Raw genomic sequence first — 12,952 nt, forward strand, 5'->3', positions numbered from 1 at the left:
TTAGCCAAGAAATCACAAATGAGTACACCATAACATTAAGGTATCTGTGCTCGTATGTTGTGTACATTCCCCAATTTTTAGGGGCTGGATAATATGGATAATACGCCCTCTGCACTTTGTTATGCTTCGTCTGAACCACAGAGTCTGGGGATTTGACGGAAGCAGAGTGGTCGTTTCCATTTGGACAGTGGAATAAATGTATTTATTTAAGGCATTTAACTGGTCCCTCTGATGTGAAGGGTTTATGTTTGGCATGTACTCACTCTGAGCTTCTTGGAGAGGGTTTAGTTTAACAAGCATTCAACGTTTGGGGGGGGGGGGGGGGGGTAATTTTATAAATCCTGGGGGCTTCCTCTAGGACATTTTCTCACATAGTCATTTTAGGGTATTACTACATGTGGTATCTGCAGGTTTCAGAAAGGCTTTCCAAGACCTTTCTAAGAAGTTTGGAGAACAGAAATGTAAGACCATTTTTGTGCTTTTGCCATGGCCAAAGCCATCCAAATTCTAGTTTTGAGCCTAAGATTATTTCAGACTTTGTAACAACATCCCCAGTGTCCTTTTCTGAATTATGGTATTCATGAATTCAAGTTTTTTTTTAAATGTATAACAATTTAATACCTCTACAAATCAAATTCCAGACTTCAAATACAGTTTTAGGCCTTAATTCATACCGACTGCATTTTGTTTGTGTACTCTGTCTCAGCAACAGATAAGGACAAGTCATTCTATGGAACTGGAACTAGAATTAGGTGCATGGGACATATAGGAAATACATTCCATTATTTTCTCCCTGCTCTCTACTCCACTTTCATTTTTTGTTGCTTAAATCTGCCAGACGTGACGGCGATAGCCGCTGGCGATAGTCCTTTGGAACGTTGGGCCAAAGCTGTTTTGACATCTTCATCTGTTTAGGTGATTGCTATGGTGGAATCTGATATGGGCTCTTCCCCTTAGGTGAGAGCAGTTATCTCCTCTCCCTTTCATGCACGCCGGTCGCCTTATCACTCCCAAAGTCTGGGCCCGGGGCCTGGCCGGTCTGCCGGGGCCGCAGTCGCAGCCCGAGGATCAGAGGTGACGAGGAAAAAGACGTGGGAAGATCCCACCTTCGCCGGGGCGGTACGACCACAACAAGGCCGAGCCACGGCCACTCGCTCTTTCTTTTTTGAGAGGCAAGAAGGGTAACGGCTATGCCACAGAGGGTTTTATCAGGAAGTTATGACTGCGCGTCGCACTTGGGCCCTGACGCTCTGTTGATATGCATCTGGAAAAAATAAAAACATTTATTGTTTTCATCCGGGGTGTCGCGAAAAAACAAACAAAAAAAGCGAGACCAAAGCGCTTCAGAGGATTCAAAATCCAGGAAAAAGAAAGACCGCTTCAGAGAAACGTCGGAGAAAAAGGCTTTCAATTGCGGCAAAGATTGATGGAGGAAGTTCTGAAGGATTTAGAAGAAATAAATTGCTGAACATAAAAAAAAAAAAAAAAAAAAAAACGAAAAGAAAAAAACAATGGTTCCTAATGTGTTGACCTTTGAACCCATCCAGCCTTTTGAAGAGCTCCTCGGAGTGGGGCTGGAGGGCAACCATCCTGGAAGGCTCCCCCAACACCCATCCTGTTTTCTGTTAATTTTCCCCCACTTGATGGCCTTAAACTAAATATTTACCAGGATTTATACACTGCATGGCGGCCCAGAATTCACAATCTTGCGATCGGATGGCGAGCCGGCTTTAGCAAAAGGCAGATGTGTCATATGGCTTACAGAGATAAGAAAGCGAGAGCGCGAGGGAGAGAGAATGACCTGGGGCCTGAAGAAGAGACCGGGGAGCATCAATTGTCCCTCTGAGCAAAGTAAGAGGGGGGGGGGGGGCATCGAACCAGCCACATTTCATGGCCTTATATAGCACTAGCACTGGCGGGTGAGGGGGTTTGAAGAAGGAGATGCAAATTTGAATCTTGATCAAACGGCCCATTCCATTCTGTCCCACCCCATTCTTCCACTGCCCTCCGAGTGCCTTGGTAGAGTAGGTTTTCTTTTGAAAAGGTCTCTTTTATACCGCAATAGAAACCTTTTGTGGACCCAGCTTTGACAGAAAGGTGATGCAGTCAAGCTGGTACTGTAGGACAACCCTCTTCAACCGGTGGCCTGCACCGCAGACTATAGCATTGAAGAGTTGCAGACTGTTGAAGGTGACCAAGGAACTGTACTTGAATTGATTTCAGAATGCCTGCAGTGCTTAAATGTACCAACAGCCAACAACCATCTGCAGAAGCAGAGTCATATGTGTGCATTTAAGAACAAAAAAATCTGGGATAACATTATCCCGAAAATATCTCACCGACTATCATTTCAAAGGTCCAATCAGAAATTCCAATGAGAAGGTACATCCCTCTGGATCCAGAACTGGGAAAGCCACGGGCTGCATGCTAAGTGTGTGAGCTCAATGCATGGCTGCAGAGGGGATCGACTAGCCTAGCCCTTGTGAAATTTCCCCTTCAAAACTTGAGTTTCCCTTGAAGCTTTTGTTGTAAATTGATGAAGATAATTTGAAGAATTTGAAGGTGGTTTTGCATTTTCTTTTTCCTTGTTTTTACATGTTTACAAAGTGAATTTGTCAGGTCCCTGAGCGGGGAACACATTGAAAATCTGTCAGCTATCAGAATGCAGTGGGACCAGCGCTGCCTTGGGAAAACAAAGGCTCAGAGAGGGACCAGGTTTGTATTGAATACGTTGCTTGAACATGACACGGAGGCACTTGTGTGGGTTTGTTGTGGAGGAAAAAAATACCTTCTCAATGTCTCTTTCTACAGATACAGACTAAACTAGCAATAACAGTGACGCACGCACGCACGCACGCACGCACGCACACACACACACCAGCCATAACATTAAAACCACCTGCTTAATATTGTGTAGCTCCCCCTCTTGCAGCCAAAACAGCTCTGACCGGTAGAGGCATGGACTCCACAAGACCCCTGAAGGTGTCCTGTGGTATCTGGCACCAAGACGTTAGCAGCAGATCTTTAAGTCCTGGAGGTTGCGAGGTGGGGCCCCCATGAATAGTGGTTGTTGTTACAGCACATCCCACAGATGCTCCATCAGATTCAGGTCTGGGGAATTTGGAGGCCAAGTCAACACCTTGAACTCTTTGTCATGTTGCTCAAACCATTCCTGAAGATTTTTTGCAGTGTGACAGGGCACATTATCCTGCTGGGGGAATACCGTTGCCATGAAGGGGTGGACTTGGTCTACAACAATGTTTAGGAAGGTGGTACGTGGTACTGCATACCAGGAACACCCCACAAGACCTGCAGTTTTGGAGATGCTCTGACCCAGTCGTCTAAACATCACAATTTAGCCCTTGTCAAAACTGTAACTTTTGGCACCTGGCGCCCTTACAGTTTGTGAGTGCAATTACACTTTTAACCAACTGTCATAAAACTCAGTCCTGTGTATTTTTATTTTACCGCACAAATTTTAACCTCATCGGTCACGTTTCAATAACAGCCAATGTACCAAACGCAGATATCATGTACAACTAGGTTACAGTGCCCCTTGCACAGACTTCACCGCTTCAGCACGGCTCCGGGGGAGCCGTGGGTCGAGAGGGCGCGGGGATCGGCCTCCTGCTACCGCTGTAGGTACCAGATGTGCACGGCCTGGCAGATCTGCTCGCACCCAGGAGTCAGAGGGTGAAACAAACCCTGCGGCGCAATGAAAGTGAGGGCCGGCACGCGTCGGCCGAGGTGCGGGTGCCGGGTGCACCACTGGCCCGTCTCATCCACGCCATCGTTGGGAAGGTGAAGCGGTTAGGTTTTGTATGAGCATTATTACCAGACATTTTGACCGTCAATTTTATAATTTATCTTCTTTTTTTTTTTTTTTTTTAATAAATTTTACCAGGAATAAAAAAAGGGCAATTACCGGAGTCAAACATCAAGAAAGTGAAATCAATGCCGTAAAGCGTAATGCACTTTTCCCGCGGTTTCGTACCCGAACACAGAAGTTACATAGCACATGTGCGTGTGTGCGTGTGTGTGTGTGTGTGGGGAGGGGGGTAAAAGAGGTGACATTCTCCAAATTAAAAGTCGGTGTACCGTCAAAATTATTTTGAAGCTTTTTAAGGTAAACATTTTAAGTTTGATAAAAAGTAAAAGTAACGTAAAAGTCAACGTGACTTTGACCACCTCTAGTGGTCAAGTATGTGATCAGACAAAAACAAAAGGGAAAATTCACCAAGCGTGAACTCTGTAACTGAGCGAATGGATGAAAAATCCATCCACAGACAGATGAAAACGTTTCTTGCCCTCCGCACGCATTTGGATTTAAGTGAATGGAGCACGAAAGTGTGATGTTACTGCCCCCTAGAGGCCGCTTAATGTTGAGCACATTCCTGAATCCTTCCCTCGGGGATTAATAAAGTCTTCTTACCTTCTTATCTGATCTCATGAGCTGCGGTTACAGGAAAGATTTGACACATATTAGGGGCAGAAAGAAACCAAACAATGTCCCGATATGCTTTAAAAATATTATAATAAACTTTAATATGTGAAGATATACTTTAGCTTAAATAATATACCTTAATGTTTTACCTATAGGCAACACAATATTAATCAAATTAGAAATTCTAAAAGATGTATGCTACCAGTAAACAACAAGTCTCTAAGCTTCGCTTTGGCTGGTTTCACCAATGTTAAACAGTTAATTGTTGACAAATTATCTTCTGCTTTTTTTGCTCTCTGCCTCTGATCTAAGGCGTTTGGATCTGCGAGAAGTCAAGGAACCTGCACTTCTCTGTAGCCCTTTCACATAGGCATGGATGAAGTCACGCTCAAGCCGGGGCTGCCAGGTCACACATAAATTTCCTGCCCCCGAGACTGCTCAAACCCTACTCAGAGCCGTGAAAACCGCAACGTTGGCAGCCCCGCGGTGTTGACCAGAGCGGATGACATTATAGACTGGAGAAATGCACGACACTACTGTGCGTGGAATTTATGGGGGGACAAGTACCCCCTCGTGTCAGCCCACCGATGGCTTCAATGAAGATCGTGCAAAACAAACAAATTGTAGGTTTATTTTTTGTTTATTTCTCGGTTTATATTATTGATTATTGTTTATCAATAGGTTTCTTGCTCAGTATATTGGCAAACTTGTATTGTTTGTTGTTTAATTTTGGGTTCATTATTCTAGGTTATTGTCAGGTTTATTGGTTATTTTCTAGTTAGTTTTTAGTCTATTGTAAATTCCCATTTTTTTTTTCTATCATTATTCTTGTTACTTTTTAATTATTTGCTCATATAATTATATTATAAATTGGCAATTTCCCTCTGGGTATAAATAAAGCACCCATCCATACAGCCAGCCAAAAAATCATGAAATCACAAGGGGGGGAAAAAAAAAAATTACACAGCACAAACACAGTAAATATGAAAAAAATATGGATAAGCCACGAACTACGTGCACACACGATGTAGGTCGCCCGCTGACTGACTGCTGACTGACTGCTGACCGGCTGCTGACTGACAGCGCGCCAACTGCAAATTTCCACGGTCGTATCTTGGAGCAGTCGGTCGCAAGTCGATACAAGTTTTCACGACTATCGCTACTGGTATCTTGGATTAGTCGTAAGTAGATGCCGTCGTCAGTCGAGGTACCACTGAACAAGCATGGTACACCCCTGATAACACTCTGATCATACTGGATAATCAATATGCACAAACACCAAAACAAGTCTGATGCAACTATGTATTTAACACTGTGTGGGCTGGATGAACAGCCGCTCCAGCTGTTCATCACATGCGAGTGAGCCTGACGCGCCTGTCAAACAAACCTGCGTCAACGGAAACCATTCCCAAGGATAAACGACTGCGGTGACATGATTATCAGCGGCCATTATTCAAACATAATATAGCCGTAATACGGTGAACAGAGGAGTCAATTGACCCATTCAAAGCAAGCTTACAGACATTTTGTGTCAACAAAGGAGGGGGATAATGCCCCGGGAATATACCTCCACCGTGAACAAAACAGCCCCGGAAAGAGCGGAAAGAAAGAAAAGAGTGGGGACACCGTGGTGAAGGAAAAAGAAGAATCACAACAAACACCTTTAAGCTTTGAAACGCGCCTCACGAATGAAGAATGTCAACAAACCCTCTTCCCACCTCGCCTCAATTTCGTGCCCCAGAAGATAAGATGGACTGCCTCTGTTTTGTTATGTTTGGTTTTTTTCCCAGGCAAAAACTGCATTTGTGTCCTTCTACTCTGCCAGGTTGATGTTTTCATGAGGGTCACAGCGAGATAGCATAATCCACCTTTAGATGACAACTATGGCAGAGACGCAAGAGAAGCTGCTGGGCTCTGGAGAGAGAACATATTTTGTCATCTCCCAAAAAAAGGGGGGGGTGGGGGGTCACCGAGGGGTCGCCTGCTCTGTAGAGAATTATAAAAGGTTTTTCCTTTCCCCAGCCATCGGATAAATCCCCCGGCCTTTACTTCACACTAAACCCCCAAAGTGTCCCCTATGGTTCCTCAAAGTGCCGGGGGCGTAATGAGCCAAACAATACACCATAAAGCGGCGTAGATGAATAATAGCTGACTTTATGAACGCCCCTCGCATAAATTATTATTAGGAAGTTACGACCGAGGGTCTTTGTTTGGGAAGCGGGAGACAAAGAGAAGCACAGCCTTAGAAGAGGACAAGAATTTCAGATGTGCGGATGAATGACTCCCCAGATTAACAAGTGGGAAAGGACGTGAGGCCCGGACTGAAGATGTTGTAATTGTTGGAATTATATGAAGAGTCCGTCCGTCTGTCTGCCCGACAGCCGGCCAGATGCAGAAAGAAAAGAAAAATAAACTACGAGAGAAACGCAATATCTCACGCTCGCGACAATCTCGCCCGGCAGCGCGGAGTCTCGCCCCTCTCGACGGTTTAAAGGCTTGTTAAAGCCCCAAAGCCTTCAAAAACAGGCCTCGGAGCAGCTCCTAAAATGCTCAACAAGGGGTGGCTCTGCCGCCCTCTGAGTCCACGCTACAGGTGTAAAAATGAAAACAGAGGCGTCCGCACTCATATTTCCACGGTGATTTGAAGCTTATGAGTCAGTTTGCTTTGTGGTCTAGCTGCCGGTAGGTTTCTTTTCAGCCCCGTCTCAGCCAGCTGTTTAAACTGGGCTCCCTAATGCGGGGCCATAACAGTGTTCTACGGTCCAGGATCCCTGTCCAAGTGTCCCTCTTGAGCTGGTCCCTATCCAGGCCTTTCTACCGCGGTGCTAACATGAGACTTGCTGTATTGTCACACATTGACAAATAAAACTTTGAACTTGAACATCGACGGGTACACAAGCAAATCAGAAAACTCGGGAGGCATATGGATTCGATTGTGGGTAAAACAAAGAGAACGTTTCCATTTTGTTCCCATGGTGCGTCACGAGGGCTGAATCTGCAATGTCACACAGTGGTGAACTGTGGAACTTGGATCCGTCAAAATTTTGTTTATAGCCCATCTGATGGGCTGCTACTACAATTGGCCTTGTGTTTAATCAGCCGGTAAATAATGCTGCCTTTGCTGATGTTATGAACATTATTCAGTGTCCAAACCAAACCGATTTATTTTTGCTTTGGCCAAGTGCGGGTGAGGATCTCGCTCGAGTACCTCCACTTAAAGAGCACTTAAAGCAAACATTCAAAAACACATTAGACCCAGAGGAAGCAGCTCGAACGGGCCAGAAAGCCAGATAAACAGCTAGCAGCATGATACTCCAGTTGACGTTCTCTTCTCGCACCAGTCGGTCTGTCTGCATACTTGGAGAAATACTTATCCTTCACATCCTTCTCAGGCTCTTCCCTCACGCCTAGCAGTTTCCCTTTTGATGCAAGTGAGAAGGGTGGAAATGTGGGGAGAAAATGGCAGGGATGTGGCTACTCGTTGAACGTCACGTATCGGCAGCACCATGGGGCTACCAGTGATAAACAAAGCAGGGCCTCACCAACATTACTAGCTAGGCTGCATCACGGAGAGGGAATGTGAACGTAGCCTCCAATCAAATGGATATAGTGCAAGATAACAAATGTGTTCAATACACCCCTGGTCAAAAGGCTGCAGTCACAAAGAAGCAGGGGTGTGACGTTTTTTCTTTTTCCACAGAGAGTAGGCAGACCGGTGATTGGGAAGATAGGGAATTCTGGTGATAGAATCGAAAATAGTAATTTGTGGAAAAGCAATGTATGGTAGTGATGGTGTAATTGATGGGGAGTGCCCTCGAAAACAATAAACGAGCTGAAAACTGCAAAAATAAAATAAAAAATACAATAACGTATACATACTTGAGGTAGCACTCAAAAAAGTCCAAATAAAAACATCTCAGTCCAAACCAATAGTAGCGGACTGTATATAATAGTTTTACAGCTTGCACATTCTTTTCAATCCTTCTGTTCTTCCCCGCATCTGGGCTCTTCAGCTTCGCATGGGTCTGGGCCTGCGTCTCCCCAAAGCTTCCAGGCCGGAAATAAGCCGGGACCGAGGCTCCTAGACGCTGATTGATGACCGTACGTCTCTCTCTCACATCCCTCCTCGTGAGGCTTGACATGCATTGTCACTGCGCATTTTCTTTGCGCCGTTTAAGCCCCAGGGGAATTAGAGACTGATTTGCTGACAAATGACCTTCATTTATCAAGATCGCAATGTGTTGTTGAGGTTCCTGTTTGCCCGGGAACAAAACTAAACATTTCAAGCAGAAAAAGGAACGAGAAACGACCGACAAAAGACGGCGGTGAGTTATGTCCAAGCCCACAAAGTAAACGATTCGCCAGTTTGGAAAAAAACTCCTTCCGTCAGCGCGGTTGCATCACTGTTAATCGGTCAATTTATATTCAGAAGACCAACAGTGGCCGTCGGGAGGCATGTTCTCCCGGGGTTTATTAGTTCTTTCTGCTCTTGCAGTATACTGACGATTTCAGGAGGTAAGATGTCCCATCCGCTATTAGAATTCAAGACCACATTCGTAGCATGGCCCTGGGCGGTGGAAGGAGAGAGTCGGGCACAACCATCCCAGACGGTAGATGTCCGGGTGGGAAGCGGGTGGGAAGAAATACAAGCAAATTCGGAGACAGGCCTCCACCCCGCTAACCTAGGTACTTGTGCGTGGGGGTGGCGGAGTCATGTTTAATCCCTGCTGGAGCAGCGCGGTATCTAATGAATCATTCTGCAGTGCAGGCCCATAAACCATGACCATATGAGTCCACCGAGCCAGGATACAGCCCAGAGCCAAGTGGAAAACAGATAGATGAAGAGAGGACAAGGGGGGAGGGGGGGGGGAGTGAGAGTGAGAGTGAGAGTGAGAGAGACAGAGAAGGCAGATGAGTCATGAGATAAAGGAAAGTGGAGAAGAGCGAGACCCACATCCCGGTAAGTAAAGTACACAAAGGAGTTGGGTTTAAATAGTGCAAGGAGCGGGAGCAGGGGGTCGTAAAAGCCGTGTGATTATTGGACAAGGGGTCCGTCTCCGTCACCCCCCCCCCCTCGAGCTGTAGGGGGGGCACAATTCCCCGAAAAGCATTGGCATCGCTGGCCAACGGAGAGAGAGAGGGAAAATGAGGAAGATATTTCTTGGTCGCCCCCCTCCTTGTTTGACCCTTCTGGAAGGCCAGGGTTTAGCCGAGGCCCCGCTAATGCTCCTTAATGACACCGCGGCCGAGGCCCCGTCCCGAATGGGGTGTCTGCCCCCGGCTTCCTGGTCCTTTACCGGTCGGCCATTAAAGCCCGGGGTAATTGGGTTTTAGTTTGGGCGGCGTAATGTCATAAGGAGGAGTTTCCGCTCCGGGGGAAGCCCCGGCGAGGTGACGCCACCACAGGCGGTCTTTACGTTCGGCCACATTCAAATATAGAACCGAGGGGTGTCTGTCAACACGCTCAATGCCGCCGTTTCTAAAAATGCTGCTCCTCTCGGCCACGGAGCTGTCTGCCTGATGTGGCGTGAATGTTTTCTGTCTTCTTTTTTTTTTTTAAATACATGAATACACTTGGAGTTAAGCTTATGATTCACCGCCCAGGCTTCTGACGCTGGCCCGTGATGACAAGGTGCCTTTATTTAACTAGGGGGAAGAAAGTTTTTCACATTTATGTCCCCCCGTGTCCAAGAAACACACTTCAGGCTGCGTTCCTGGCATCTCGCTGCTTTGGACCGACCCCGGAGGACGACGTAAGATTCCAGAGAGGAAACCGGGGGAACCATCAGTTTTCCACCGGCCCCCTCTGGTGGACAAGAACGCCATGCGACGCAACAGCAGGTCTGACTGTGTGATCAGGACGGTCTTTCAAAATAAAGTTTTTTGTTTTTTTTTTGTTTTTTTTGTAAGTTGGGAAACCACACCGTTTAATCTGACAAAGGTCACTAAACTGATGAATCATTGCTATAGCCGGAGACAATAACAAATCATTGAGATGGACTGCATGTTTCCTTTGCCTCCAATCGGTGAACAAATTCCACAAAATAATTTACTTTTCACTACAATTCATCAGTGGCTCCTATTCCTCAACTTCTCACTTTTTTTTTTTTTTTTTTAATCTGTTTCCAATTTGCCTCATTTCTTCTCATGCCAGTCTCTGGAGGAAATAATCAATGCAAATTCAACCTCCAGAAATAAAGTAATATCTGCAAGAGCTTGCAAATAATATAAAAATTCCCGCAATTTTACTGAAAAGAAATCAAAAGAAAAAAATAAGCTTACAAAACGAGCAAATTACATCCCAAGTTTTTCGGAAAAGCCGTCAAGTTTTTGGTTTGCGACAACCTTAAAAAAAAAAATTTAAAATTAAAAAGCTCTCGCCACCCCCCGTCTTACGAGGACAAGAGGGGCATCTGGAATAACTTGAAGCCCTTGTGAAATGCAAAGAGAGACACAAATAAGCCCGACCACGAGGCCTCGCGGGAAACAGTGGGACTGGTAACGGTGGGACTGACCGGAGCAGGGAGAAGACGCTGTAGGAGTTCCGGACGGAGCTGTGGTCCACCTGGAGGAGGTTCTGCTTCCTACGCTCCAGCAGCTCCTGCAATGAGGCCACGGCAGCGTTTCAGGACAAAGCTTAAGGACAGCCGCAACAACCGGCTGCGGTGTTTGCAAAGTGCAAAAGCACCCAAAATAAAGTACACGGGTAACGTTTTTGTTTTTTTTTTATTAGTACACCTTCAATAAACAGCGAACAGCGAGGGGAGGGGCCTCAGGGCTCTGCGACCGAGTCACTAAGAGCGTCTTTCCCGGGTGTGTGACTTAAACCGGGGGTTTCACCTTCCGCTGTTGAACACAGGACTGAATCCTTGACATTCTGTTAAACCGGTGTCATTGAAAAACGTCATTATTTAATACACAGAACATATCCACTTAGTTCTAAGACCAGCTCAAATAAAAACAGTGACGGTCATAGTGTGGAATCCAAATTTGACGCAAAAATTTGAACGCATTCCGGAAGCTCATGGGATACAGAATACTGGCACCGCAGACGGGTGGAGCTTTTCGAAGGCAAGAGTCTGACCCTCCATAGAATTTACGAGTCTTCCGGTGTGTTTTTGTTGTTGCTGCCGTTTGTCGGATTCGGTGTAAAGCGGCTTCAGCGTCCCAAGTTTTCGCCCGGGAAGGGATCGTACCTTGTGGTCCAGGTCGGCCGCGTAGTAGCCATCGTTCAGGCCGAAGATGATCTCGTTTGGACTCCTGGAGCGGATCTGTGGACGGACGAGGAAAACGCTTTCAACCGAGCGGCTCAGGCCGGATAAGAGCGGAGCGCACGCGAGGACTGGGCAATATCTCCAAATAATATTGACGTATCGCGCTACAAGACCGGACATTGTCTGGGCTGCAAATGATTCCTCTCACGTGTGTCACTGCTATGCAAGGCAGTACCGGTGCTTATGCTAGACAGTTCTTTAGCATGCTAGCTATCTCACAACTATAAACAGTAAAACACGACGCAAGGAAGCCAGTCACAGTTCTATTAGGGTTGGAAGATATATCTCTACAATATCGCTATACGAGACTCGATATGGTTCGGGGTTCTGGGTATGGTAATACGGTGATATAGTTAAACGTTGTCTTTAAGGAGCATCACAGTAAAGTAATGCAGTTTTCTGAATTTTATGGTGTCCTTGCCCTCCTATCAAGGTTTAAAAAAAAAAAAAAAGATATTCGATTTTGTCAATATTGCCCCAGTCCCTGCACACGCTACACGATCCACCCAAACTGCACAGCGTCAGCGTTTGTTCAAATGAAAGCGTATGACAGCGACGAGCGCCACCTGCTGGCCGGTGTATCTGAGGCCGTCCAGGTTGACCTTCCACTCGATGAGGAGCTGGTACTGCTCGTCCCGGCCGCCCCAGATCCGCACCACGAAGCAGGACACCGAGGTGTCCAGCAGGTCCGGCAGCATGCCAAAGTCCAGGCTGCGCCACGTTGGGTTCTGGCAAATTAAAACGTCATATTCAGAACACACACACCAAGCTCAATTTTAGATTCACCAGAGAATTCTTTTCAGTATTTTGAGGGAAGCAATTAGTGTCTCCCTGATATTTTTTTTTACTTTAATTCCAAAACATGGAAGACAGTAATATAATTATTATTATTAAACTTCATCATCATATATTTAAAAATAAAACAATGATAATAATATAATAGTAACAGTAATACAAATATATTTATCTTTTGTGTAATTTAACATTTGTGTAATTGCTTTACATTCATTTCTATCTCTGTCCTTGTTAGGGATTTTAGAAATAATAGAAGGCAATCAAACAATTATTATTACTATTATTATTGTTAAAATAGCATATGTGCAAAAAGCATTTAAAAAAAAAATTAATTATTATACTCAATTTCACAGTCAATTTGGGTCATGGATTTAGACAGAGACATTGAAGGATCATTGAACATTCCTCAGCGAAACAATCATTATTATTTCTGTTATAA

General features: G+C 45.5%; 1 protein-coding gene across 2 annotated transcripts in view; it reads right to left on the minus strand.

Annotated features, from left to right (window-relative positions):
* The window catches only part of uvrag (UV radiation resistance associated gene), a 131,784-nt gene that overhangs the window by 103,314 nt on the left and 15,518 nt on the right, over nucleotides 1-12,952 (minus strand). For both annotated transcript variants that reach the window (XM_080013706.1, XM_080013705.1), the window contains exons 4-6: nucleotides 12,285-12,446; nucleotides 11,641-11,715; nucleotides 10,960-11,045 (exon numbers count right to left, since the gene is read on the minus strand). In XM_080013706.1, coding sequence (XP_079869832.1) covers nucleotides 10,960-11,045; nucleotides 11,641-11,715; nucleotides 12,285-12,446 — 323 coding nt within the window. The remainder of the gene's footprint in view (nucleotides 1-10,959; nucleotides 11,046-11,640; nucleotides 11,716-12,284; nucleotides 12,447-12,952) is intronic.

The sequence above is a fragment of the Zeus faber genome, assembly GCF_960531495.2.
Source record: "Zeus faber genome assembly, chromosome: 14".
Taxonomy (NCBI): Eukaryota; Metazoa; Chordata; class Actinopteri; order Zeiformes; family Zeidae; genus Zeus; species Zeus faber.